Genomic DNA, 22,472 nt, shown 5'->3' with positions numbered 1-22,472 from the left:
AGGGGCACTGAAGAAGACAATTGGCGAGAGGTCAGGATGGTCACTAGCGACTTGGCCATCCCCTCCAACTTACACCTGATTAAATTTTCTTCCACCTAATACACTACAGCCCAGATGGGTGGTGGAGGATGGGGCGCGCAAGATCAACATGCTGTACAGGACGAGGTGATCCCGAGGATTTTCTAACACATAATCTGGACCTGTCCTCTCATCAAGCCCTACTGGTCCTCTATCCATGATCAGGTTGAACAAGTGCTAAATTTCACAACTGCGCTGTACCCTAAAGTGGCACTCCTTGGAATAATGGACAACTTGCCTGCTAATAGACATCATAGGAAATTTGCAAGCCCGGGATACTTAATAGTCAAACGAGGTATAGCTCAGCACTGGTGGTCCTTGGACCCCCCCAACCCCACCCTGTCCACCTGGGGAAGGGGTATGCACTTCTGTACCAAAGCGGAACAAGCAATATATAAATGGAGAGGAAGTGGCAAAAATACATGAAAATCTTGGGTACAAGGATCTCACTCTCCTAGTAAACCATGATTTAGTGTAATACCTTTTATGCTAGAAATATACTGTTTTATACAGGACTCAGTTAGGGCTAACAGTGTGGAGACACGTCTTCAAAGATTTTTGGCAAGTATATGTTTGTAACATTGCATTGTTATTGCATGTCAAAATAAAAAAATTTAAAAAAAGTTATTAAGAAAACTACAAGAGAAAAACCCAACTGTACCTTTTCAGACGCAGCTGCTCAATTATAAAGCATCCTTTATGAAGTATTTTAGGCCACGGAAGTGTAAATTGAGGTGAGGTTGAAGCACATGACAAATTGTGGGTGTGAGCTATCAGCAATGGCAATGTTTTCCAAATGTGGGTTACCACTTTGTCAGAGGACAAGAGCTGTGACCATGTACATCAAGTTGTAACTTGAGATGAAGAACAGCAATGTTAGACCTGGCACCTTGGCGTGAGTTTCCCTTCCACTTTTTGCTGTTGTGCCTCAAATGTTTTGCTGGTGTCTGCTACTCAGGGCACTGCGCCACGGCCAACCCGTGCCGCAGTGCAAGTGCTCCCTACTGTAAAGTGTACATATGATTGATGTCCATGATTGGTTCATTGGATTCACTGTTAGTCCCTAGTAAAGTGCACCAGGAGTGCCAGGGCTTGCGAATGCCAATACTGCTAGTGGGCCTGCAGCGCTGGTTGCGCCACCCACAGAAGCAGCCTTAAAATGTGTCTAGGGTCTGCCATTGCAGAACCTGCGTGCAGTCTGGTACTGTCACCCTGGCTGGGCAAGTGCACACACTTGCCAGCCCCCAAACCTTCCCTTAACCTTCATGTTAGTCACCCCTATGGTAGGCCAGAGGGCAGGGTGCATTGTAAGTGTAAGGTAGAACATGCCCTGATGTGTGTGGCATGTTCTAATAGTGAATTACTGCCAAATTCGTTTTTCACTATTGTAAGGCTACCTGTTCCCTTCTAGGCCAGATGAGCTGCTGGAATTGTTACACTCTATAATCCCAGCAGGCTCCGGGAACATGGTAGAGATTCGTGTTTAGTATGCCTGAACTCAGAATAATAAGATACTTCTTTTAGTAAAGTTTATTTTAATATCCTGTGTTTGCAAATGCTACTTTTAGAAAGTTAGCATTTGCTTGCCTAACCATTTCAGCCCGCCTCTGCTTGGATGTGGATCTGACTGTCTGGTGTGTGTGAGTGACAGGGCTGGGAGTTGACAGGTAGTGATTAGCAGGAGGACCCCTTAATGGGTGGTGGGAGTTTCCCCTGAATGATGCATCAGGCTGTGCCCCTGCCACCACAATGCTGGCTCCGCCCTCCTGGGGAGCGACTGATGACTCAGCCTGCACCTGGCCCAGGAAGGACCGAAGCTTGTAAACAAAGTGCTCAGGCCACTCCTGCCCTCTCAATGCCGGCTCCGCCCCCCTGGGGAGCGGCTGATGTGCCTGCCCTCACACTGAATGCAGAAGTCACAAGTACCCACAACAAGTACTCAGAGACTGGAGCAGTTATGCAGAGGCCCCCCTGGCTTGCTAGAACAAAAGAAACTGGGTATAAAAGAAGGAGCCCTGCTCCTTGTAAATTAGATCCTGTTTGTGCTACAAGAGAAACTCTGCCCGAAGAGAAGGACCTGGAAGGACTACAAGGAGGAGTGCTGACTCTGGCCTGTGTCTGGTGCCTTGCTGCCAAAGGAGAGGAGAAGAAAAGACTACAAGAGACTTTTGCTTTATTTTGAACTTTGTGCCAAACTCTGCTAAAAGATCTCCAAGGGCTTGCTGCTGAACTTGCCCCCTGACCAGCGCTCCAGGAACAGTGAGCGCTAACCCCTGACCAAAGCATCTGCTGTGTGTGCTGCTTATCGCTGCAGCGCTGCCTGAGGAAGACAAGAGCATCAAGCCCCCCTGCACACCGTGACCGTGGGTGAGCAGATCGCCATAACAACGTGAAGCCCAGCCCGCCGCTGGACTGAACACCGTGACGGCATCTGCACCTGGCCCCACGAGAGCAAAGTAACGGAGGACCCGTCCGGTCCAAGCACCGAAGTCTACTGGGCCCAAGCGCCGTAGATTCCCCCGCAAAGACGGACTGCCGCCCTTGTCATCTCCCTCGCTAGCAGCGTCTGGCCTGCCGCCCCGCTGAAGGGACAGCACCGCGACCGGCACTTTGGCTGGGTACGTCCCGCACTTGGGGACCGTACTGCCACTGCGCCACACCCAGCCGCCGCCGTCAGGACCGAAGAGGAGACTGAGTGAGGGACCTGAGACCCCATCGAGCACCGCCGCCCCGGGTGACCCGTGACCTGCTGCCTCGAGCCGCAGCTCGCCTCGCCCGTCAAGGAAGCAACGCGACGTGGGACAGCTCCCTCCCCTGCAGCCGTCCTCTTCAAAGATCACCCCAAGAAGTTCAAGGTACTGTCTTTGGCCCGTCGCGGTGCGAGCGTCCTGCAACCCGAGCTCGCACCGCGCTGACTGATCTCCGGCACCCCGGGAGCCGCACAACCGCTGGCAGCGCGAGCCGCCCCTGAAGCAGAGGCTCGCTCTGCTCTTGGCCCCCGAGGCCCCGCCTGACGTTCCCGAGTCAGGCCCCGCCGGGTAGCTCATTTCGGCAGCTGAGACAGCGGAAAGCGCCTAGAAGCGCTCTAAGACCCTTGAACCTTCGTAAAGCTGGGCAGAAGGCCCAAAAGACCGCATTTATTCAAGAACTGTGCCTTTTTCATAAAGAGTAACTGGAACCTGCATTTGAAGTAACCAAAACTGTATTTACAAGCCTGCTTGAGATTTATATAAAGAACATATATTTTTACAAATACAGTTTGGTGTCATTGTGTGGTGGGTTGGTTGTGATGGTATGATATTGCAAATGTTTAACCCTACATGCCCCAGAGATTAGCCTAAGACTGCTTAAGCCACACTACCTAGAGGGTAAGCAGAGGTTGTCTTGAAGGTAACCCTCAGCCCTGACGAGGAAGAGAGAGGCCCTGCTTGTCGCCAGTGTTGCACTGCGCCAACCAGAGACTCCCCCTTCCTACATTGGTGGCAGCGGTGGGATTCGCGAATTTACATTTGCAGTGTTTTACCTTAGCTACTGACCATTGCATAGTGATTACAGTCCAGTAACTTAGCCACAGACTTTTTGATTTTTAATTTTGCTAAAAGAAGAAGATCCCTAGGGTTGAAAGCATGACAGGCACAAACAGCATTGATGGAGGAGAGTCCATAGCCTCTGGTGCGCAGGAGCTAGAATGGGATGCATCAAAGCTGGATGACTACACAAAGAAGCAGTTGAGTTATTTTTGCAGGAAACTCAAGGTTCCACACGCAGGATGCAAGAACAAACCCGAGTTCTACAAGGCCATGAGAGCCTGGATTGAATCTAGGAAGGCACCTGAGGATCAGGGTGCACCTGTGGATCCTGTGGGTCTGGAAAAACCAGACAGCGTCATTAGCTTTGGCAGAGGCCTGTCGCCAGAGGAGCTGGCAGACAGACAGGCAACCAGGGATCATGAGATAAAGCTGGCAGAATTGAATTTGAAGGGCCAAATGGAGCTTGAAAGCAAAAAGATGGCTCTGGAAGAAAGAAAACTCCAGTTTGAGTTTGATGTGAAAATGAGGGAGATGAGTCTAAAAGAGAAAGCCTTGGATCGTCCTCCCTCTGGTGGCAGCACAACGCCGGTGCAGGTAGAGTCAAGAGTGCACATCCCCAAAGATGTAGTTAAAGAGTTCTTTAAGGGGGATGACATAGGACAGTGGTTTAGGGCATATGAGGTAGCCATGCTTTCCCACAGGGTCCCTGAGAAGGATTGGGGAGCGGGGTTATGGGGAAGGTTCCTTAGCGAAGGAAGGGACACCCTGCTAGATTTGCCCACTGAAGACCAGAGATCCTATCCCCATATGAAAGAAGCTTTAATGACCAGGTATGGGCTTACCCCTGAAATGTATAGGCAGAAGTTTAGGGGGTGTAATAAGCGGCCTGGGAATACGTATGTGGAGTTTGTGACTTTTTTTTGCAGAGCACTGGATGGTTGGGTGAAGGGTAACAAAGTGAATGATTTTCAAGGTCTCTTTGATTTAATTGCATGGGAGCACTTGTCTGATCAATGTTTTCCTGAGTTACGCCAGCACCTGATTGATAGCAAGTTGTCCAACCCGAGGAAACTTGCTGAGGAGGCGGACCGCTGGCTCAGCACCAGGGTCCACAAGGGTCCAGTGGGAGACTCCGCCAAGGGTGGGCAGGGTCCCCAGCAGAAGAGTGGGGGGGACAAGGGAAAACAGAAAGGGTTCCAAAAAGGCCCCCAAAGTAATCCCCAAGGGGACCAGCAGAAAGGTTCTCAGCCTCCCCCACCCCCTAAGCAGAATGGGGCCCCGACAGGTCGACCTGTTCCAAAGGGGCCCTTCAATTGTTACAAATGTGGTGACCCGGGGCACATAGCCAGTGACCCCAAGTGTCGCCTGTTTGGAAAACCAGCACCCACTGGTGCTCCGCCCCGACAAGTGACCAGTGTTCACTTAGGAGAAGAAGTGATGGTCCCGGGGGGTGGAGATCCTGTTCAGATGACCCTAGTCTCACTAGGAGACAGTGAGATGGTCCCTACAAGCTACCTGCCCTCTAACACTAAAAAATATGGGCAGGTGGTTACCATCAATGGTAAGAAAGCTGAGGCTCTTAGAGACACAGGAGCCAGTGTGACTGCAGTGAGGCATCACCTGGTGTCTCAAGAGCAGGTTGTACCCCATGCCTACTGTAGGGTTGTCAACGCTGACAATTCAGAGAGTCAGTGTCCGATGGCTCAAGTTCCCTTCGAGTGGGGGGGGGTCTCTGGTACTCTGCAGGTCTGTGTGAGGAAAACCATGCCTGTTGACTGTTTGCTAGGGAATGACTTGGAGGACTCCCCTTGGGAAAAGGTGGAGAAGACGACTCACCTGAAGATGGTGGGTCTACCTGACTGGGCGTGCGTGACCACCCGGTCAATGGCAGCCAGTAGGGGTGATCAAGAGGTCCTGGGGCCTGACGGAGAGGCCCAGGAACCGGCCTTAGGGAGAAGGCGCAGGGTGCGCGGGAAACCGGCCCCTGAAGTTCCCACGGTCCAGGAGGAAGCAGACCTTGAGGGGGATGCCCTGGAGCCTACTGGGGAACAGATTGCCGAACTGGGGGACCTGCCTGAGCTGACCCATTGGCAGCAAGAAGGAGGCCCCTCCAGGGAGGAATTCTGCAGGGAGCAGAAAGAATGCCCTTCTCTCGTGGGTATGCGGCAGCAGGCTGCAGACCAGGCCAATGGTGTTCAGGCCAAAACACATTATGTGTACTGGGAGAATGACCTCCTGTACTCAGAGCCTAAGGCTGCTGAACCTGGGTCAGCCCGTGTGCTGGTGGTACCCCAGAAGTTCAGAGCCTTCCTACTGGGACTGGCTCATGATGTGCCTTTAGCAGGACATTTGGGGATGGACAAGACCTATGACAGGCTTGTCACCCACTTCTACTGGCCCCAAATGCACAAGAGCTCAGATGCTCATTGTAGGACCTGTCCAACTTGCCAGGCAAGTGGGAAGAGCGGAGGGAAGAACAAGGCTCCCCTCCAACCCTTCCCTGTGGTCAGTACGCCATTCCAACGAGTGGGTATTGATATTGTTGGGCCTCTGGACCCCAAGACAGCCATGGGCAACAGGTTCATCCTGGTCTTGGTGGATCATGCCACCCGGTACCCTGAAGCCATCCCTCTGAGGACAGTGACGGCCCCCGTGGTGGGGCGTGCACTAATGGGAATTTTCTCCAGAGTGGGGTTCCCTCTAGAGGTGGTGAGCGACAGGGGGACCAACTTTATATCCAAGTATATGAAGTCCCTTTGGCAAGAGTGTGGTGTAACCTACAAGTTCACCACACCTTACCATCCCCAAGGAAATGGGTTGGTTGAAAGATTCAACCGAACCCTGAAGGGCATGATCATGGGCCTGGAAGGTCCAATGAGGCGTAAGTGGGACGTCCTCTTACCATGCCTGCTCTTTGCATACCGCGAGGTGCCACAGAAGTCTCTAGGGTTCAGCCCCTTTGAGCTGCTGTATGGTCACCCCGTGAGAGGACCACTGAGTTTGGTAAAGGAAGGCTGGGAGCAATCTCCCAGGAAACCTCCCCAGAATGTATATAGCTACATGCTGGCCTTCAGAAACCAAACCAGGCGCTTCAGACAACTTGCTGAGGCAAATCTGGAAGCAAGCCAGGAGGAGATGAAGCGGTGGTACGACCAGAATGCCACTCTGGTAGAGCTTCAGCCTGGACAGGAGGTGTATGTCTTGGCCCCAGTGGAACCCTGTGCACTTCAGGATAAGTGGACAGGCCCATTTGAGGTTGTGGAGCGCAAGAGCTCAGTGACATACTTGGTGGACATGAAGACGCCCAGGAATCCTTTAAGGGTCTTACATGTCAACCGCCTCAAGCCCCACTTGAAAAGGTCCGAAGTGGGCATGCTGCTGGCCACTGATGATGGAATGGAAGAGGAGTCTGAGCCTCTTCCTGACCTCTTAGTGGCCTGTGAGAAAGATGGGTCAGTGGATGGAGTTAACCTCTCACCCACCCTGACCCCTGAGCAACAGGAAGACTGCCGCCAGTTGCTGGGGCAGTTTCCAGACCTGTTCTCCCTGGTTCCTAGTGTCACAGATTGGTGCGTCCATGATGTGGACACAGGGGACAGCTTACCTGTGAAGCACAAGGCTTACAGGGTAACTGACAGGGTACGGGCCTGCATCAAGGAGGAGGTCTCCAAGATGCTTGCTCTTAGGGTGGTTGAGTCTTCCAGCAGTCCTTGGTCCAGCCCCGTGGTCTTGGTCCCAAAGGCTGCTGCGCCGGGAGCCACACCTGAACTCCGGTTCTGTGTGGACTACAGAGGACTCAATTCAGTCACCAAGACTGACGCGCACCCTATCCCCAGAGCTGATGAGCTCATTGATCGGCTAGGGGCTGCCCGGTACCTCAGCACGTTTGATTTAACGTCTGGGTACTGGCAGATCGCCTTGACCGATGGGGCAAAGGAGAGGTCAGCATTCTCCACACCAGATGGGCATTTCCAGTTCCGGGTTATGCCATTTGGGATGAAGAATGCCCCTGCCACCTTTCAGAGGTTGGTCAACCAGGTGTTGGTCGGGCTGGATGAGTTCAGTGCCGCCTACCTGGATGACATCGCAGTGTTCAGTGGCACCTGGCCAGAACACCTGCGGCACCTCTGGGAAGTGTTGATGGCGCTGCGCAAGGCAGGCCTCACAATCAAGGCAAGCAAGTGCCAGATTGGGCAGGGTTCAGTGGTGTACTTGGGACACCAAGTGGGGAGTGGCAAGGTGGCACCCTTGCAACCCAAAATTGAGACCATCCTGGCTTGGGAACCCCCCAAGACCCAGACTGCAGTGAGAGCCTTCCTGGGGCTCACTGGGTATTACAGGAGGTTTGTCAAGGGCTATGGCACTATTGTGACCCCCTTGACAGAACTGACTTCTAAGAAGCAGCCCAGGAATGTGATTTGGACTGACACCTGTCAGAAGGCTTTTGACACCCTGAAGACTGCCATGTGCACGGCGCCCGTGCTCCTGGCTCCTGATTTCTCCAAGGAATTCATAGTGCAAACAGACGCTTCAGAGCATGGTGTAGGGGCTGTTCTCTCACAGATGACTGAGGAGGGCTGGGACCAACCCGTAGCCTTCATCAGTAGGAGGTTACTTCCACGGGAAAGTAGGTGGAGTGCAATAGAGCGAGAAGCATTTGCTGTGGTCTGGGCGCTGAAGAAGCTAAGACCCTACTTGTTTGGGTCTCACTTTCGGGTTCAGACGGACCACAGGCCCCTCAGATGGTTGATGCAAATGAGGGGTGAGAACCCAAAACTGTTGAGGTGGTCCATCTCCCTACAGGGTATGGACTTCACGGTGGAACACCGCCCTGGCACAGATCACGCCAACGCTGATGGTCTGTCCAGATTTTTCCGCCTTAGTGATGAGGAACTCCCTGGGGAAGGGTAGTTCTCCCCACATTTCAGCTGGAGGGGACACGTGTTAGACCTGGCACCTTGGCGTGAGTTTCCCGTCCACTTTTTGCTGTTGTGCCTCAAATGTTTTGCTGGTGTCTGCTACTCAGGGCACTGCGCCACGGCCAACCCGTGCCGCAGTGCAAGTGCTCCCTACTGTAAAGTGTACATATGATTGATGTCCATGATTGGTTCATTGGATTCACTGTTAGTCCCTAGTAAAGTGCACCAGGAGTGCCAGGGCTTGCGAATGCCAATACTGCTAGTGGGCCTGCAGCGCTGGTTGCGCCACCCACAGAAGCAGCCTTAAAATGTGTCTAGGGTCTGCCATTGCAGAACCTGCGTGCAGTCTGGTACTGTCACCCTGGCTGGGCAAGTGCACACACTTGCCAGCCCCCAAACCTTCCCTTAACCTTCATGTTAGTCACCCCTATGGTAGGCCAGAGGGCAGGGTGCATTGTAAGTGTAAGGTAGAACATGCCCTGATGTGTGTGGCATGTTCTAATAGTGAATTACTGCCAAATTCGTTTTTCACTATTGTAAGGCTACCTGTTCCCTTCTAGGCCAGATGAGCTGCTGGAATTGTTACACTCTATAATCCCAGCAGGCTCCGGGAACATGGTAGAGATTCGTGTTTAGTATGCCTGAACTCAGAATAATAAGATACTTCTTTTAGTAAAGTTTATTTTAATATCCTGTGTTTGCAAATGCTACTTTTAGAAAGTTAGCATTTGCTTGCCTAACCATTTCAGCCCGCCTCTGCTTGGATGTGGATCTGACTGTCTGGTGTGTGTGAGTGACAGGGCTGGGAGTTGACAGGTAGTGATTAGCAGGAGGACCCCTTAATGGGTGGTGGGAGTTTCCCCTGAATGATGCATCAGGCTGTGCCCCTGCCACCACAATGCTGGCTCCGCCCTCCTGGGGAGCGACTGATGACTCAGCCTGCACCTGGCCCAGGAAGGACCGAAGCTTGTAAACAAAGTGCTCAGGCCACTCCTGCCCTCTCAATGCCGGCTCCGCCCCCCTGGGGAGCGGCTGATGTGCCTGCCCTCACACTGAATGCAGAAGTCACAAGTACCCACAACAAGTACTCAGAGACTGGAGCAGTTATGCAGAGGCCCCCCTGGCTTGCTAGAACAAAAGAAACTGGGTATAAAAGAAGGAGCCCTGCTCCTTGTAAATTAGATCCTGTTTGTGCTACAAGAGAAACTCTGCCCGAAGAGAAGGACCTGGAAGGACTACAAGGAGGAGTGCTGACTCTGGCCTGTGTCTGGTGCCTTGCTGCCAAAGGAGAGGAGAAGAAAAGACTACAAGAGACTTTTGCTTTATTTTGAACTTTGTGCCAAACTCTGCTAAAAGATCTCCAAGGGCTTGCTGCTGAACTTGCCCCCTGACCAGCGCTCCAGGAACAGTGAGCGCTAACCCCTGACCAAAGCATCTGCTGTGTGTGCTGCTTATCGCTGCAGCGCTGCCTGAGGAAGACAAGAGCATCAAGCCCCCCTGCACACCGTGACCGTGGGTGAGCAGATCGCCATAACAACGTGAAGCCCAGCCCGCCGCTGGACTGAACACCGTGACGGCATCTGCACCTGGCCCCACGAGAGCAAAGTAACGGAGGACCCGTCCGGTCCAAGCACCGAAGTCTACTGGGCCCAAGCGCCGTAGATTCCCCCGCAAAGACGGACTGCCGCCCTTGTCATCTCCCTCGCTAGCAGCGTCTGGCCTGCCGCCCCGCTGAAGGGACAGCACCGCGACCGGCACTTTGGCTGGGTACGTCCCGCACTTGGGGACCGTACTGCCACTGCGCCACACCCAGCCGCCGCCGTCAGGACCGAAGAGGAGACTGAGTGAGGGACCTGAGACCCCATCGAGCACCGCCGCCCCGGGTGACCCGTGACCTGCTGCCTCGAGCCGCAGCTCGCCTCGCCCGTCAAGGAAGCAACGCGACGTGGGACAGCTCCCTCCCCTGCAGCCGTCCTCTTCAAAGATCACCCCAAGAAGTTCAAGGTACTGTCTTTGGCCCGTCGCGGTGCGAGCGTCCTGCAACCCGAGCTCGCACCGCGCTGACTGATCTCCGGCACCCCGGGAGCCGCACAACCGCTGGCAGCGCGAGCCGCCCCTGAAGCAGAGGCTCGCTCTGCTCTTGGCCCCCGAGGCCCCGCCTGACGTTCCCGAGTCAGGCCCCGCCGGGTAGCTCATTTCGGCAGCTGAGACAGCGGAAAGCGCCTAGAAGCGCTCTAAGACCCTTGAACCTTCGTAAAGCTGGGCAGAAGGCCCAAAAGACCGCATTTATTCAAGAACTGTGCCTTTTTCATAAAGAGTAACTGGAACCTGCATTTGAAGTAACCAAAACTGTATTTACAAGCCTGCTTGAGATTTATATAAAGAACATATATTTTTACAAATACAGTTTGGTGTCATTGTGTGGTGGGTTGGTTGTGATGGTATGATATTGCAAATGTTTAACCCTACATGCCCCAGAGATTAGCCTAAGACTGCTTAAGCCACACTACCTAGAGGGTAAGCAGAGGTTGTCTTGAAGGTAACCCTCAGCCCTGACGAGGAAGAGAGAGGCCCTGCTTGTCGCCAGTGTTGCACTGCGCCAACCAGAGACTCCCCCTTCCTACAAGCAACATGTAGACTGCATAGTTTTACACTGCAGATGGATACTGCCACATATTTTTTCCAACAAGTCTGCATTCTACATGGTCTTGATCACTGGCCTTAAGAAAAGTGTCAATAGAGGAAAAGGGGGTGGGGTGGTCAGCACTGGCCTCCTGTTACCCGCTTCAGTTGGTATTCAGTTTGTTTATTTAAAGGAAAACTCTTTCCACAAGGTCAATCATGGGGAGGCGGGGGGAGTAGTTCAATGGTGCGGGGGTAGGTCAATGGATACAGTAGGACACAGACAAGCTGAAGAACCAACTTCTTACAGAGGAATTCAAGGCCCTTTGGGGATGGGCAGTGTTTTCTGCTAATGCAGTACAGGTTTATCTTACAATTGCACAATGGGTTACTTTAAACACTTAAAACCAGCTCCTGAGACTGTTCTGATTGTTTCAGTGAAATGACGATCAGCCAGCACGACGCGCTGACGTGATTTCACTGAAACTGAAATGAGCTGATCGACTTGTTTCAGTTTCACTGCCTACATGCTCGCGGAGAAATCTCAGCCCCGAGCATGAAGGCAGACTGGAGATGTATCACTGGAAAGGGGAGAATTTCCCCTTTACAATGGAACCCATCCTGAATGGATCCCTGCTTGGGGATGCCCCCCACCCCCTCCGGGAGGAGATAAAGCTCACTAGTAAGCCAGGGATTATTTATTTCATAATTCAGGGGTGGGGCCTGCCCAGAAAGGGCATGCTACTTCCCCCAACCCCACCACCGCCCAAAAAAATGGCAGTCTTTCTGCCACCCCCCAGGAGGCAAATGGGGGCAATGGCCCCTGATCTGCCCGGGGTGGGGGGAGCAGAAATCCCAGTAGGCACCGGAGATTATGTTTGTTTTATCCATAGGAGTGAGGGCTGCTCAGAATGGGCATGTCATTGCCCCCAACCACCGAAAGGAATTTTCACAGTTTTTCTGCCTCCCCTCTCCCTCAACCCCAGAAGGCAGATGGGGACAAGAGATTGTGTTTTTTTATTATACGTAGGGGTGGGGGCTGCTCAGAATGGGCAATGCCCCCACCCACCAAGACTATAAATAAAGAACTTGGAGTTAGAGAAACTGTATGTTTGCTTTAACAGCAACACTCACAACAGAGCTGAGAAACTGAGTGTCAGGTTTCTTTGGTGGAGAGGAAACTCAATATTGCTCTATATTCTGAGGTTTGGGTCTCTCCCTCTTCTTTGTGCAGTAGAGGTAGATCCAGGTTCGGGTGGGAGTCTCATTTAAAGGTTAACGTTGTTTGAAGAGGGGCACTGGATTCATCTAAGTTGACTATTTTGGTTTCTAGTCATTAGAAAACTGTTGATACTTTCAAAAGTACGGAGCCTCTGAAAAGTCATTCATTCAATTGTCCTAGTCTTTCCCATTTAACTATTATATATCACTTTGCGACCAATATGTTTAACACAACATTAATTTGTTTACATCATGAGATGAAGCAGAATGTTAACCGCCTCAAACCTATTCACAGTGAAGCATCTCCCACAAAATGGTCTTCCTGCACTTTAAATGTTTGATGGGTTTACTGATTTAAAAAAAAAAATACTACTGACAGCGACAGCATGCAAAAAAGAAATGTAGTTAAAAAATCATGACTCAACCCATTGCCCACCTCTGAAAGACCCCAAAGATAAAGTGCTGAAAGCAGAACACACTCACTATAAAGCGATCTATGTTTACTGAGCAGACAGGGTTCCGCCATGTCCCACCACCAATTAAACAAATTCATTAAGTCACTCACCAATTTTTCCAAAAGGGTCATCTTTAAAAGGATCATCTGAAGAAATAAAATTCATAATGTGAAACTAGAATCTAACCATAATTAACTGCTACATATTCGAAGTGAAATAAAAGTATGTTGTGCTTTAAAGTTTGATTCCATATGCAACACTGACATTTTCATCTGTAAATTCTAACTTTAACCAGTCTAGTGAATGTGTTCAAGAAATGGGACAATAATAAACAACTTCACCTGGTCAGTTGGAATTCCAAGGAAGCGCACAACTCCCAATGCCTTGCTTTTTTGACAGCATTTATGGTCTCTAGTTCAGTTCACTCGCTCGTCTAACTTCGTGGAATGACATTTGGGACTATACATTATTAGCCATGTGGCTCATTTGCACTTTACTATCTTAAAAAATAAGAGAGTTTCCCAGAAACCAGAAAGGACTGGGTGTCAACAGTATAAACAAGAAAATTTCCTTTCTGTGCTGTTATGCTTCTAATAGGTGACCGAAAGGCCTACACACAGATCATGATTAACTTTTATATCACGATTATGACACAGGTATTTAATACTACACAACACTAGTAATTACTGTTTGTTTCTCAGATTTTATTTTCTTTAAAAACATTTTCTTTTCAAGTTAAAATACATAAACTCTTCAAGCATTCAATCTATATTGTGATAAAGATCATGTGCTCTGGTACATATAGAAAAACCTATCTAACAATTCCGATTTACGGTTACTATCTCAGAGTCAATTATCATGATGTTTTAAACAAAACTTTGACTTAAATCACAAGTTAGTAGACAAACCCAAAAGTGAAATCAATTAAAACATAATACATAAAAAGTCCTTAGTCGACGCGTTTCGGTGCTTTTGTAGTAATGTAACACCTTCCTCGGGACAGACGAAATTAAAAACAGGTATAGTCTTCTTTCTATGAAGTGAATGCGCATAATTAATTTGAGTTTATTATAGAGAACGTTATAGTAAAACAGTTACACACTGAATTTCAGATGCTTCAGGGCACAAATGTTAATATTATCTTCTGTTTAGACAATCCAGGCCACATCTCTCCTGGTACTGTAACTCTAGGAGGGTTTACCAACAGGTGTTATTTGATCATTCTATCCCATTCTTCACGACCATTAAGCCCTAAATAGTAGGACTTAAACTTCGACATGAAGAATTGTTCCCTCTGTTTGCGTTTTTTATTTTGATCACCTCCTCTGACAGATATTTTAATTTTCTCTAGGATAAACCATCCATTAGATTGGCTCCTGACTCAAAATGAATATCTACTGGCCCTAAATGATAAGAAAGACCAATAGTCAACTAACCAAAGTAAGCATGTTAGTTTGTGAAAATAATTAAATCCTCTTAAGCTTGACACGAACAGTACACAACCTGTTTTACTATAACGTTCTCTATAATAAACTCAAATTCATTATGTGCATTCACTTCATGGAAAGAAGACTATACCTGTTTTTAATTTCGTCTGTCCTGAGGAAGGTGTTACATCACTACAAAAGCACTGAAACACGTCGACTAAGGACTTTATGTATTATGTTTTAATTGATTGCACTTTTGGGTTTGTCTACTAAATTGTGATTTAAGTCAAAGTTTTGTTTAAAACATCATGATCAGTGACTCTGAGATCGTAACCGTAAATCGGAATTGTTAGATAGGTTTTTCTATATGTACCAGAGCACATGATCTTTATCACAATATAGATTGAATGCTTGAAGAGTTTATGTATTTTAACTTGAAAAGAAAATGTTTTTAAAGAAAATAAAATCTGAGAAACAAACAGTAATTACTAGTGTTGTGTAGTATAAAATACCTGTGTCATAATCGTGATAAAGTTAATCATGATCTGTGTGTAGGCCTTTCGGTCACCTATTAGAAGCATAACAGCACAGAAAGGAAATTTTCTTGTTTATACAATATCATTTGCACTTTAATCATCTTGTTTTTTATATATTTGTTGCACACATGTTCTATCATAAGAAGCACAGGCTCAAGAGAATTTCATTAGTGGTGCTTCATAGTAACGTGGAGTGGGAAAAGGTCACTGACCCCCTCACATTATATTCAAACATTTGCTGGGTACTTGGCTCTGAAGGCTGACTACTGTCCTACACAACCACAACCAAATAGCATGAGAGAGGCAGAAGATTTTTTTTCAAAATTAACAGGAGACCTAAAAAGTGAAGAAAGGATCCATCCGGCTACAGTCACAGACACAAAGATCAGGGGTAACGTGTTTGTGTATCCTGAGCATGACACTGACTTTGGAATACATGGGGACAGGTACAGAATGAATGCAGGAAGGCAAGTGGCTTTGTCATGGCTTCTTAGCCAGCTTTGGCCCACATGGCTAAAATCTGGAACGCTAAAAAAGTTGGACTCTGCACATATGATTTGCACACCATGAAGTCAAATCTGCCTAATGCTATTGCAAGGTTCTTCTGGGCTGCTTTGATTTATTCCACGTTTCTTTGATGATGTTGCTTTGCCCTTTCAACTACTTGCTTGACTTCTTGATATTGCAGGAAACAAATGGTAGCCATTTCCTACTTTTGTCCTAAATATGTCTTTTAAAACGCAAAGTATTTACTTTCTAGGTGTAGTGGGTGTTGATTTAGACACGTATGAACAAATCAATCTAATAAACATGTGAACAAACTTTTCTAAATGTTGCTCTTAGATCATTTTTGTCACTTTAGAACTTGAGTGAAGATAGGTGAGACAGTTCAGAATTCCTGAATCATCAAAATACTTTTTAAAACGTGCACTCACATATGAAGCTTTTAAACATATCCATGTACAGCCTCCTCCTACATAAAATTACTGGCGGCTGGTCTATAGTTCCATTCACTCACTGTGTTGATACTCTGTAGCTTTGTTCACCATCCGTGGCATAGCTACATCCCTCACCTCTATCATAAATACCTTGCAAGCAGCAGTCTGCCTCCTTTCCTAGCACTGAACGGTGAACTCGCCTAAGATGCATAGCCCAGACATTCCACAGACTCCAACAAACATCACTGCTTAGAAACTATCTCCCAGGCCTTCATTAAAATTCCTATTCTTTAGTTCACTCATTTATGTGACAGTCTCTATAACCATCTTCTTTTTTAACTTGTTATTGGTGCTTTTGGTAAGGTGAGCTCAATGGTGCATAATAAAACAATACATAACCTTTAAGAGTAACTTTTCATTGGATACATAGATGTAGTAGGGACATAAGCAGTAGTAAATCAATTGGCCACACTGGATGCTTGATTGTTCAGGTCTACTGTAAATGGTATGAAAGAACAAGTTACTTACCTTCGGTAACGATATATCTGTAAGAAACAGTAGTTAGTATTAGATTCCTTACCTTAGAATATCCCCAGGCGTCAGTCTGGATCCGGAAACTTTTGCGTAGCAGTACCCCTGCGCGTCGGTAGGCGTCGTCTGCAGGCGTCCCCTGCGGCTCCGCGTCCGTCGTCGGCGTCGTGCGCCGTGATGACGTCGCTGGAGTATATAGACGCCGCCTCCGCGCGCTGACGTCAGTTCTTTGCACACAGCTTTTCCGCGCCAGAACACGCAGAGCCATGTGAGAACCAACACTGGTGCCATTTGAAACTAGGGCCCTGAAAGGGATGTCCTTAACCCTAGGTATCAGTTCGCAGAACGGGGAGGATGGGTGGGGCGGTAAGGAATCTAATACTAACTACTGTTTCTTACAGATATATCGTTACCGAAGGTGAGTAACTTGTTCATCTGAAAGAAACAGGTTAGTATTAGATTCCTTACCTTAGAATAGATACCCCAGCAATACCAATCCCGGTGGTGGGTCTGCGAACCAATACAACCTACACCAGAAAGTCCTGGAGGACCGAACGGCCAAAGAAGCCATCCCTCCGGACTTGACTGTCCAGGCAGTAGTGCCTCGCAAAGGTGTGCAGCGAGACCCACGTAGCCGCCTGGCAAATGTCCTGCAAAGGGACTCCCCGGCCCAGGGCAGTAGTAGCTGCCGTAGCCCGAGTGGAATGGGCCCTCAGCCCAACAGGAGGCTCCTTCCGAGCCAAAGAGTAGCATGCTTTGATGCACAGGACGACCCACCGAGAGATGGTGCGTTTCTGTACCGCCCTTCCCTTCTTCTCACCCACGTAGCCAACAAACAGTTGGTCATCCACCCGGAACTGGCATGTGCGATCCATATAAAATGAAAGCGCACGTTTTGGGTCCAGACGATGGAGCCGCTCTTCATCTTTTGAAGGATGCGGAGGCGGGAAGAAGGAGGGTAAGGTGATGGACTGCCCGATGTGAAAAGCAGAAACTACTTTGGGCAGGAAAGAAGGCCTAGTCCTAAGAACCACCTTGTCAGGATGGACGGACATGAAAGGAGGTTTGACAGAAAGAGCCTGGAGCTCACTCACTCTCCTGGCAGAGGTGATGGCAACCAGGAAGGCCGTCTTAAGAGTGAGAAGACGGAGAGGACAGGAATGAAGCGGCTCAAAGGGAGCACACATCAAGAATGTCAGAACCAGATTCAAGTCCCACTGAGGCATCACGAACGGAACTGGTGGATACATGTGCGTGATGCCTTTCAAGAACCTCAGTACAATAGGGGACTTGAATAAAGATGGCTGATCAGGTAGCCTTAAGAAGGCGGAAAGGGCAGAAAGGTAGCCCTTGATAGTGCCCAGAGCAGAGCCCTGCTGGGCAAGAGAAAGAAGGAAGAGGAGAACCCCGGAAAGAGGGGCAGAAAGGGGATCCACAGCCTTTGCTGTGCACCATGCCACAAATCTGTTCCACCGGCAGGCGTATACCGACTTCGTGGAGGGACGCCTGGCTGCCAGAATCACATCACAGACTTCAGGAGGCAAGTCGAATGGCCTCAACTGCCGCCGCTCAATCTCCACGCATGGAGGTGGAGGCTGGACAGGTTCGGGTGGAGGACCGTCCCCTGCTGCTGCGACAGAAGGTCCTCCTGAAGGGGCAGGCGGAACGAGGGACCGACTGACATGCTGAGTAGCTCGGGATACCAGTATCTTCGAGCCCAGTCCGGAGCCACAAGGATAACTTGGGCCCGGTCGCGCCTGATCTTCTTCAGCACTCTGGGCAGAAGTGGTATAGGCGGAAAGGCGTACAACAGACCGCAGCTCCACTCGCGCCGAAAGGCGTCGCCGAGCGAGTGCCGTCTTGGAAACTCCAACGCGCAGAACTGATGACATTGCGCGTTCTCTTCTGTGGCGAATAGATCTAACCACGGCTCTCCCCATTGCTGAAAGAGGCCGCTCGCCACGTCCGAGTTCAGACGCCATTCGTGATCCACCGAGCACCGACGGCTGAGTTCGTCCGCCCTGGCGTTCAGAGAACCTGCCAGGTGTTGAACCGTCAGAGTCACACCCTGACGTTCCAGCCATTGCCAGAGGCGCAGAGCCTCCTGGCAAAGGGTCCACGACCCCACCCCGCCTTGTTTGTTGCAATACCACATGGCGGTGGTGTTGTCCGTGAACACCTGCACTACACTCCCGTTGACAAAGGGGAGGAATGCCTTCAGTGCCAGGCGAATCGCCCGCAGCTCCAACAGGTTGATATGGAGCCGGGACTCCGCCGGAGACCAGATGCCTCTGATCTCCGCCTCTCCCAAGTGGCCACCCCAGCCCTGGAGGGACGCGTCCGTCACAACCACGTGCTCCGGTTGGGGAAGGGAGAGGGATCTGCCTCTGACCCAATCGCGGTCCGTAAGCCACCACTGCAACTGTCTCGCAGTGCCCTCCGAGATCAGGACATGGTCGGATAGGTTGCCCTGATGCTGGGCCCACTGAAACTTCAGGTCCCACTGCAGAGCCCGCATCCGCCACCTGGCGTGATGCACCAGTAGGATGCAGGAGGCCATCAGCCCCAGAAGCCGTAGCGTCAACCTGACCGAAACCCGGGATAACGGCTGAAAGATGGGAATCAGAGCCTGAATATCCCGAACCCGCCGTTCCGGAGGATAAACCCGAAACTGCGCCGAGTCGAGAACCGCTCCGATGAAAAGGAGCTTTTGAGAGAGACACAGGTGTGATTTCGGCACATTGATGGAAAACCCCAGCTTGTGCAGGAGGTCTGCCGTCATCTGAAGGTGGTGGACGACTGTTTGGGGCGAGCCCGCCTTCAACAACCAGTCGTCGAGGTAGGGGAAGACTGAAACCCCTAACCGGCGCAGATGAGCTGCGACCACCGCCATCACTTTCGTGAACACCCGTGGGGCGCTGGTAAGGCCGAATGGGAGCACGATAAACTGAAAGTGCTCCTGGCCTACCGTGAACCGCAGGTAACGCCGGTGGGCCGGCAGGACGGGGATGTGAAAATACGCATCCTGCAAGTCCAACGCTACCATCCAGTCTTGTGGGTCTAGAGCAGCCAAGACCTGAGCCAAAGTCAACATCTTGAACTTCTCCTTCCGGAGGAAGCCGTTGACGTCCCTTAGGTCCAAGATAGGACGGAGGCCTCCTTTGTCCTTCTTGGGCACCAGAAAGTAGTGGGAGTAGCAACCACACCCTACTTCTGGCCCAGGAACGCGCTCGATGGCCCCCTTGGCCAAGAGGGCCGTAACTTCCTCCTGCAGAAGTGTCAAGTGGTCCCCCGACACACGGTGGTTCTGCAGTGGCATGGCTGGAGGAGTGGACTCGAAGGGGAGGGAGTAGCCCCTTCGGACGAGCTGCAGCACCCACCTGTCCGATGTAATCGCGCGCCAGCGGGAGTGGTGATGGCGAACCCTGCCACCCACTGGCGTCACGTGAGCTCGAAAGCTCGGACTAGGAAGATTTGGAGGCTGCAGCAGGGGGAGGTGTGGACTGACCTCGCCGCTGCCCTCTACCGCCACCACGGCGGAATCCACGGCCGCCACCGCGCTGGGGAGCGTTCTGCGGCGCGTGGCTGGCAGCTCGCGTGGGACCGCCCCTTCCTTGGCCACGAAAGGGGCGAAACGAACCCGTCTGCTGGCGCTGGGTCGAAAGACCCAAGGACTTGGCCGTGACCCTGGAGTCCTTGAAGCGCTCAAGCGCGTTGTCCGCCTTGTCACCGAACAGGCGACTGCCATCAAATGGCATGTCCATGAGGGCATTCTGGACGTCCGGCGAGAAGTTGGCAGATCTCAGCCAAGCATGGCGACGAATCGCCACCGTCGTGGACATAGCCCGTCCCAGCGAGTCGGTCGTGTCAAGACCACACCTGATCGAGTACCTCGCCGCGTCCCGGCCTTCAACCAAGGCCTGGTTGAGCTTGTCCCGCACTTCCTGCGGGCACTGCGGCAGACACTCCGTGACCGTATCCCACAGGGAGTGGGTGTAGCGGCCCAAGAGGCACGCGGTATTACAAGACCGCAGTCCAGCGCTCAAAGAGGAAAAGACCTTTTTGCCAAATTGGTCATACCGCTTCGATTCCCGATCGGGCGGGGCCGACGGAAATGCGGACTGTGAAGTGGAGGCCTGGATCACCAGACTCTCCGGGGAGGGATGGGTGGAGATGAAGGCAGGGTCGTCCGAGCACGGACGGTGACGCCTGGCAACGTTCCGATCAACCGGCGCACCGGAAGCGGGCCTGGACCAGGTGCCCAAAAGGACATCCGTCAGGGCCTCATTAAACGGCAGCAGAGGCTCCTGAGGGCATGACTGCGGTTTAAACACTTCGGTCAGAATGTTAGGTTTGACCTTAGCGACGGGGAGCTCAAGGCGCAAGGCCTTGGCAGCCCTCATCAGGACCACCGAATAGGCAGCCCCCGCCTCAGACGCCACAGGGGAAGGCGAGACAAACCCAGGGTTGGGCGACTCGTCCAGACCACTGGCATCACCCAAGTCACCTACCCAGTCCACGTCATACTGGCAGGCACGGGATAAAGGGTCCTCAGACCCCTCCCAACCCTCTCCATACTAGTCTTCATCGCCGTAGTCTGGGTCGACGATATAGACTGGCTCCTCGGGGTCAATGGGCCCCATCGGCGCCGGATCCGTCCGACTCCGCGTCCGGAGTCAGAGAGGGAATGGGGGTGGCGCCGCGCGGCGCCGGCGACCCGACGCCGGCGACCCGACGCCGGCCGGAACCGACGGCGGAGTCCCGGCGTCGCGCGGGGGCGGCACCACGGGACGGCCCAATGGAATCGACGCCGGAGAGGCCGGTAGACCAGCCGGCGACGAACCTGAGGGGCCCAGCGGCGCCGGGGCCGGAGCCACCGGCGGCGTCGGGGCAGGAGCACCCGAACCGCTCGGGCCCCCAGATGGGACCGACGGGCCCGCAGGCGCCGTAGGCCCCGCCGGAGGAGACCTCGCCCTCATAGCCATGAGGCATTCGTCAATCTCCTCGCGCGACGCGCCTTCCCCCAGGGACCGACGGGTATGGGGCAGACGGCGTCGGCGACCCACGCGGGGCCGCGGGGCCACCCGAACCCCCGGCCGCATCACGCGGGCGTCGGGGGTGCGATGACGACGCCCCGACTTCTTACGCTTACCTGACGAACCGGAGGAATGGTGGCGACTCCCGGAGCGCTCATGGCGGCTCCGCGATCGTTCCCTCGACCGCTCCCTCGACCTCCGACCGGACCGGGACCGCTCTCGACGCGGGGCCGACACTCAGAGCTCGAGAAGCTTGCGGGACCGCTCCCGCCTAGCTTTACCAGTCAAGGCCCAACAGTCGACGCAGGACTCCACGTCGTGGTCCGCGCCCAGACACCGGAGGCAGAGTCGATGGTGGTCGGTGACCGACATCATGCGGTCGCAATTGTCGCAACTCTTGAAACCGGGCATCCTACCGGCACCGTAGAAGATTTATTTAACAAAAAACTTGGTCAAAAGACCGGAGTACTGCTCTTCGGATCTGCGCTAACTGGCGCGGAAAAAAGAAGAACTGACGTCAGCGCGCGGAGGCGGCGTCTATATACTCCAGCGACGTCATCACGGCGCACGACGCCGACGACGGACGCGGAGCCGCAGGGGACGCCTGCAGACGACGCCTACCGACGCGCAGGGGTACTGCTACGCAAAAGTTTCCGGATCCAGACTGACGCCTGGGGATATTCTAAGGTAAGGAATCTAATACTAACCTGTTTCTTTCAGATACACGCAATGCCTCCAAAGCTTTATAGATGTCAATTACCTGAATAGACAAAAAAGAAAAAAGAAATCAACTTACTGTCAACAAAAGGATCAGATCTGAAGAAGTCCATGCTTTGTTCTGTAACAACTGTAGGCACTGAAACTGTCTTTTCATCTGCCACTTTATCCATAACGGAAACCTATGAAACACAAATGCAGTTTTTTTTTAAGCAAAGTTCCAATAACCATTTCAATTTAGAGCTGTAATCCCCTTTTCTGCAATTCAATTCTGTTAAAGCAAATCCCCAAATAATCATTTTAATTTCATTGGTTAAAATTACTGTTGAGGCAATTTAAAAAAGCTGTGCGTTTTGGTGAGTAAGCACTGAACTCACTAGTGTGTTTATATGAAAAACTATCAACAGTAATATCTAAAATTAAAAAACAGAGAAATAAATTCACAAAATGTTTAAAAGAAGT

At 51.4% G+C, this 22,472-nt stretch overlaps 1 protein-coding gene across 2 annotated transcripts in view; it reads right to left on the bottom strand.

The window, feature by feature from the left end:
• EPS15 (epidermal growth factor receptor pathway substrate 15) overlaps positions 1-22,472 on the bottom strand; it is an 883,486-nt gene that overhangs the window by 152,542 nt on the left and 708,472 nt on the right. The window contains exons 18-19 of one of the 2 annotated variants that reach the window (XM_078670831.1): positions 22,090-22,192; positions 12,936-12,971 (exon numbers count right to left, since the gene is read on the bottom strand). In XM_078670831.1, coding sequence (XP_078526957.1) covers positions 12,936-12,971; positions 22,090-22,192 — 139 coding nt within the window. The remainder of the gene's footprint in view (positions 1-12,935; positions 12,972-22,089; positions 22,193-22,472) is intronic. The other variant, XM_078670841.1, reaches the window with a different exon arrangement.

The sequence above is a fragment of the Lissotriton helveticus genome, chromosome 1_2, assembly GCF_964261635.1.
Source record: "Lissotriton helveticus chromosome 1_2, aLisHel1.1, whole genome shotgun sequence".
Lineage (NCBI taxonomy): Eukaryota > Metazoa > Chordata > Amphibia > Caudata > Salamandridae > Lissotriton > Lissotriton helveticus.
This window is presented reverse-complemented; position numbering and strand designations above follow the sequence as displayed.